The sequence below is a fragment of the Vidua macroura genome, chromosome 5 (assembly GCF_024509145.1).
Source record: "Vidua macroura isolate BioBank_ID:100142 chromosome 5, ASM2450914v1, whole genome shotgun sequence".
Classification (NCBI taxonomy): Eukaryota; Metazoa; Chordata; class Aves; order Passeriformes; family Viduidae; genus Vidua; species Vidua macroura.
Genome location: NC_071575.1, coordinates 17,008,182 through 17,014,883, shown reverse-complemented (window position 1 = coordinate 17,014,883; position 6,702 = coordinate 17,008,182). Strand labels below are relative to the sequence as shown.

The window sequence follows — 6,702 nt, the reverse complement described above, 5'->3', positions numbered from 1 at the left end:
CTCTTTCACCTGTTCTTGGTCTTAAAACTGCTGCCAGAATGAAGGATTTGAAATCCTGTGTAAGACACAGGAGCAAAAAGGGCTGAACCCGCATGGACTTTTCCCCATCACTATGATTAGCCACCTCAAGCAATTGAGGCTGGAGCTGTGAGACTCCTCAAAGGTGCTGGATTTGATACTCCCTGACAAAAGCCTGAAAGGATGAAGCTACTGGATCTGAGCATGCAAGAAACCCATAAAAAGAAACATGAGCACAAGGATGTTTCTCTCTGCTCACAGAAAAATATCTGCATGGAGGGCCACGGCTTATGGAGGTTGTGTCTGACACCCTGAGGCAGCGTAAGACAACCACGCATGGAGGAATCTGTGTTTTTGAAAGCTTTGGACAGGGAAAGATGAATTCCTACACCAAAACGGTTTGAAAAGAAGATCAAGTGATGTATCTACATTATCTGCCAGGGACATTTTCCACAGAGAGACAGAGATTAAGGATGGGGCAGATTAAAGAGTCAGCATTTGTCAGTAGTATTCAAGCCCCTTTAGATTTAAGTAAAACTAAAAGAAGGATGATTAACCTAGCCAACAACCCCGAGGTGGGATTTCTGACGCAACTGAGATAAGGCCATTAATGTGTATTAGATATAATTAGCATTCAGATGCAAGCAAAGCTCTTACCTAGTGGATTAAAGCCTTGACTGAGCAGAAATGCTGTCAGGGGCAATTAGGTAACACCTCATCAGAGGAGGGAGCAGAGGAAGTACATGGCAGAGGATCTTATGCCTCAACAGTCTTTTCATCCACAGCCATCAGCTCTTGCCCAGGAGCTGCCTGCTGGTGCTGGCAGAAGTAAAAGAGCTCTGGCAGACCAGGAAACACGGGGAGAAGGCAGCATAGCACTTGCAGAGATCTAGAGGAGACTCAAAACGTTTATCAAGCCACCTGTTTGATCTGGTACCAAGGACTATCCAAGTAACCAGGTATGGTAAGACAAAAGGCTGTGAAATTCCCATGGGAAGAAGCTGCTATTGGCATTTCTTTCATATCTGTGATCCTGGGGTGCTTGTCTGGCTGTGTGTAGGAGCAGTTTGTTCCCAAGGTGTGGGAACTGGGGCAGGTTCCATGCTGTGGGGCTGGGCCCACTCCAGCATGAATGGAGAATTCTTTGACTCTAATGATGGCAAGGAAGTCCCACCAGCTCCGCGGTGGAAAGGCAGCTTGACTTCAGTAGCAAGAGGAAAGTTGTTATGTAGCATTAAGGTTGCATTCCATTCTCTGTTGTTTTTTAGTGATGCATGGAGAATACAGAAGTAGATTAGTAATGAAGAAGTTAGATTTGTCCCTAATGTTGGAAATGTCCCTAGCTAAAAGTTTCATTGACTGCTCTTTACTGAATTCATGCAGGTGAGAGAGGATGAAGTGTGATTTGTGCAGATCCTTTTTCCTACCAAATCCTTTTTCCTACCAAATCCTACCAAATTTCATACCAAATTTCCTACCCTATTGAATATCTGGGAAATGGATACAGCTACTTCAGACTGGGGCAAAAAGAAACTTCAATGGCTGAATCTTTCCATTAGCTATTCCTCTATTGAGTGTCAGGGACGAAATGTGGACCCAAGGATTTAAGATGTTTTGACCCTCAAAGACATATTTGTGGTTAAGGTAACATGCCAGTGCATAGTAAAGGTTATTGAAGCAGGGCAGGAATTCAGTTGGAGATGGAGGTCAAATGCATCTTTCAAGTTTTGGATGTCAGTCCTAAGGGGTGGAAATCTGTTAGCTGGATTGTTTTTTCTGTTGTACTTTTGGGAGTAGCCCTTGAGAGGGGTGCCAAGTAACTTGGATTAACACGGTGCTTAAAAGTGGATGCATGTCTCTTTTAGTTCAGGAGCAGGGGTCTAACACTGAGACAGACAACCTACTGATGAAAATTGCACCTGAGACAAACATAGACTTTGGCACATTAGCAGGCATGCTGTGGAGCAGCTTTCTGATGCAAAGCATTCTGTAGTAGGGCAGTATCATCTGAATTTTTCCCATCCTGAGTAACAGAGAGTGACCAAATTCTGTCTTTGTTTTAGAAGCAAAATGCCTTCATCTCTCAGTTTGGCCCTAAAAATTTGTGAGTCAAAAGATTTCATCTCTCCTCTCAGAGTGCAGTACAGGTCATACCTATCACTGCACTTCCATTTTCATTCTGTAAAAGAAGAAGGTGACAGTGTTTGCCTGTCCTGCCACCATGCTGTGAGGAAAAAGAGAAAGTTGTAAATACTGGGCAACTGTTCAGGCACTGCAGAGATGGCAGCCAAATAAGTAACTTCCACGTTTTGAGCTGATCCTTGTGTTTGTGGGCACAGTGTGTGCTTAGGAAGCGTTGTGTTACACGCGGGGGAATAGCATCTGTGCATACTTCAGCTTCAGACACAACCATCTGCTGCTCCATTTGGGGCTGCTGGAACCTGTCCAGTCTCCTGCTCGGGATATTACAGCTGAGACAGAAGCCTGACCACAAGCGACAGAAGAACTAGCCTGCCTCTAGGTGCTATCATTTGGAACCATCCTACTGGCACCACAGATGGAAAGATGCCCTGGATGAAATATTTCCAGACTGCCACAGATACAGAAATATGGCTCTTCACCTTGCATAGATGTGGAAGTGACACAGGAAGATTGCTCAGATGATCTTTCTCCTTGTATATAAGGATTTGCTTTCCAATGCTCTGGCTATTTCAGGATAAAGGAGTGAACTCTCTTTAGACTAAGGAAAAAAATCTTTGATGACATTTATAGTTCTGAGATTAGAAGTCCAGAGTGTCACGACAGGTGATGTTGGGGATTAAGCCAGAGTACTATGGTGACCTAATGAGATTAGTCTTTAGAACCAAATCCTGAAGTTAATTCCATCAGCGATTACATCAGCCTGGATGCACGGGGATGAACACCTGGATATAACAGTCATGGCGAAGAACATGTCTTCAAGGAAGAAAGAAAAAAGTTACATTTATTTTTATCCATAAATGCACTTGTTCAGACCATTATAATACTAATGGCATACTAATTAGCACAAAATTTGATGAAGAGCTGGAAGCTTCCCTTTGGGCACTGGTGAGAGTTATAGCTGTCCTCTCTGGGAAGGAAGAAAAAGGCTCAGAGTGCAGCAGTTCTGCTGTCTAAGACAGGAGACATATCTCCCAAACAGAAATTGCTCCCTGATAACTATTTATCCCCTGTGGAGTTTGGCTCGTACAGTGTGGTGAAGAGGAGTCAGCACATGTAATATAACGCTCAAAAGTACAAAGTGGGCACATCCTGGAGAAAGTTACAGGCTTCACTCCTCTAAATCCTAAGAAATTTGTGAAATTAACTTCTGCTTAAAAGATAGTCTCTAGTGTGTTGCCTTAGCCTTCTGTGTAATCTTGCAAAATTATCTTGTGCTATTTCCTATAAGTTTGGTATTGACAAACGTTGGGCCCTAATTGCAGCTCCAGCCAGACAAAGGACCCATCTAGCCCAGCATCCCATGTCCATCAGTGTTCTAAAGGTAATGCTTAGGCACAAGTATGAGAACAGGTGAAGTATGTCATGGTGATTCCCAAGGACAGGATATTTCTCTAAGCCATACACGTGTCTTCTGTAGTAGTGGCTCCTGTAGTAGTCCGGTTCATGAACCAGTATGCAAAAACCCCAGCAATGCTATTCCAAGGCTATCTAGGAAAAAAATCCCAACATTGGCATTAAACTTCCTATTTTATCTAAATTGTGGGGCAAGCTTCTGCAGCAACCTGTCTCCTAGAGTGCAACTGTGTTTGAGACAAAAGAAGGTATTAGTCTTCATGGCTCTGCAAGACATTGCACCATGGGGTAAATGTCTTTTTGGCCCTAGCTCAAATGCTCTTTGTTTGGCTTCTTAATTCTAGCATGCCAGATGAAAGGCAGCGCTACCCTGCCTAATTTGTACGCATTACAATCTTTCATTATCTTTAATGCCATTATCTTTAATCCTGTCACAATTATATTTTCCATAATTCTGTCATCTGACTACTGATACCTAGAAAAGATAAGCAGAGCATTGTGTCAGTCCTTGCTGTTATCTTGCAGACAGAGGGATCTGAGAGAGGCACGTGCCTGCTGCACACAGCCCAGCAATGAGTGAGACCCCAGCCGCCAACCTCAACACTGGAGATGCTCCAACTGGTCCCACCACACCGCGCAAGGGGCCTCCCAAGTTCAAGCAGAGACAGACAAGGCAGTTCAAGAGCAAGCCCCCCAAAAAAGGAGTAAGAGGGTAAGGGAATTTTGGAAATAAAAGAAACAATGCTAGTTGAGTAGCTCCCCACTGCTACATTGTGCTTCTGTGCATCTTCCCTTGGGCAAGGAGCCAGAAGGTTTCCCCCTGCCCCCTCAACTCTCCAGCCTGGAGCTGCTTCTCTTCTAACCCCTACCCACAATTCTTCTTCTTTGGCTGGGAGTTTAGGGCATCTCCCCTTTCCTTTCTGCTGTCCCAAACTCACTCCTTACCTGCTCTTTTCTCTCCTAGGTTTGGAGATGACATCCCAGGCATGGAGGGGTTGGGCACAGGTAAGCTCTGCAAGATGTTGTCATGTCCTGCTTTAGTACTAGCGCAGACAGACTTGATCATGGGAGAGGATTCTGGGTGCCTCTGTTTCCCTGGCCTGTCTGCAGCTCTCAGGGTCACCAGAGAACACTAGTTCTGCCTCCCCAAACTGCCACATTCATGCTTATGCTTATATACACTACGCGAAGGAAAGGCCATTTATGTATGCTTCAGCTTCAGACTATGTCTACATTGGGCCACAGAAGTGCTTGTTTGTTTTCTGCTAATACTCTGACTAAGAATTTCTGCAGCATGAGATTCTCAAATAAATGCTAAATGCTAAGCTATTAATACCAAAAAAATCACAGAAACTAAATCCCAGATGGCTAAGTATTTGTGTTGTCATCAGAATCCTAATTTTAAGAATTTTATGTACCCATCTGGGACTGAGAAACATGCATTGGATGAGCTGTAACCAGTCAGAGCTTTGAAGTATTGGTAGATCCTGAATTACAGTATTACAGATCCTGAATATTGTAAGCCAAATTATTCAGCATCTGATCTAAAACTGCAGATGTCTTTGAGGAGATCACAGTTTGGCTACAGGTAATTTTTAAGAACAGGAGAAACCACATAACTGGAATTAACTTTTACACCAGTTTACATAGTCACTGAAGAGACTAGGAACTGCTGGCTTGCTTTTGCTCACAGAGGGAAAGTACACTGATCTGGTTTGGTCTGACAGGTAGTACCAGATTGGAAATGCTCATCTGCCCATTTAACCTTCAAACGGAATCTCATTCTTGTTAACATTTCCTGAGTAAATCAGCCTTTCCATTAATAAAAAATAAATCCAAGGAGTGCATTGGACTACGAGAACACATTTGTCATTTTCCCTCTTTTGCAGATATCACTGTGATTTGCCCATGGGAAGCTTTCAGCCATCTGGAACTGCATGAGCTGGCCCAGTTTGGGATCATCTAAGGTGTCAGCATCTCTACTGGTGTCACCTGGTGACTCCACAGATCCCAGCATGGTCTTTACCACCTTTGACACTTACTTTTGGCCCTTGCTTATGAGCAGGGTGGTTTTGTAAGAGCTAGTTATGAGAAACTTAACTTTGCAGATTAATTTGGCAAAGAAGTTATTTGGGACCCTGAGCAGACCTCATGTTCCATGTGATGAAACTACTGAAAAAGGTCTTAATGTCTCCCTGCACCATATTCTTTCTTCTCTCACTGTCACAGATCGTCAATATTTATGGTGATACAGAGAGGCTGTATCTGAACTTTTTCCCTGATTAGCTGAGATACTGCGTGCATGTATGTACAGACCTAATTAAATCAGCCTATTCTGTTTTCTTCCTTCCCTCCCTTTCTTCAGCTTTCTACATAGAATTTCCATGGGTAGCTCCCTGTGTTATTTGGGCCACCAATTATTTGCTAGAGTACATCTGTAGAGAACAGCATTAGAGTCACCAGTCCCAGACATTAGGCTGTTTTCCTTAGGAGATCCTTCCCCAGCAGCTCACCATAAGGAACATGCTGCTAAGATTTACCTCATCAGCAAATGGGGAAAAGGGCTTGCAAATGCTGTCTCTGCTGTACTGCCCACAGGCTATGAACCATGAGAGTTTGGCTGTTCTCATAACGTTAAATGAAAATGTGTGCGTCTGAGATCAATAGCTAAGTGAATTAATCCTATTCATTCCTTTGTGATTGCTGTTGCAAAGAAGCAGCCCTCCAAATGATGCTGCATTTCCTCTCCTTTGATGGGAAGCCCTGTGTGACACTTGTCCCCATGCCAATACATATTTACATGAGACATTTGCTCCCCAGGACATGCTTGCTGCTTATTAAGACAGAGAATCGTTATGATCTGTCACCAGACTGTGCCAGCAGTCCTGCCACATGCAGCAGAAAATGATATTGCAGTAATTGCTCCCTCTTCTCTGTATTTAGCATAGGACAAGTCTCCCTTCACCCTGGCCCTCATAAATAGGAAAGCTTTTCTCTCTTCACTCCCTGGCAATTTCAAGCTCTGGAGCTTGTTTGGACAAGCAGACAAACAGTGTCCCCAGAGAGAAGTAACAGCAGAGCAAGCGGGGAGGCAGGGGAAGGGTAGGATGTGTACATGCAGGCAAGCAC

The 6,702-nt window shown here is 43.9% G+C and overlaps 1 protein-coding gene across 1 annotated transcript; it reads left to right on the top strand.

Annotated features, from left to right (window-relative positions):
- The first annotated feature begins 4,145 nt into the window (after window positions 1–4,145).
- PDE6H (phosphodiesterase 6H) lies at window positions 4,146–5,697 on the top strand. The gene is made up of 3 exons (XM_053978259.1): window positions 4,146–4,285; window positions 4,538–4,578; window positions 5,463–5,697. The coding sequence occupies exons 1-3, from the start codon at window positions 4,146–4,148 to the stop codon at window positions 5,537–5,539; spliced, it is 258 nt and encodes an 85-aa protein (XP_053834234.1). The 3' UTR covers window positions 5,540–5,697.
- The last annotated feature ends 1,005 nt before the right edge of the window (window positions 5,698–6,702 follow it).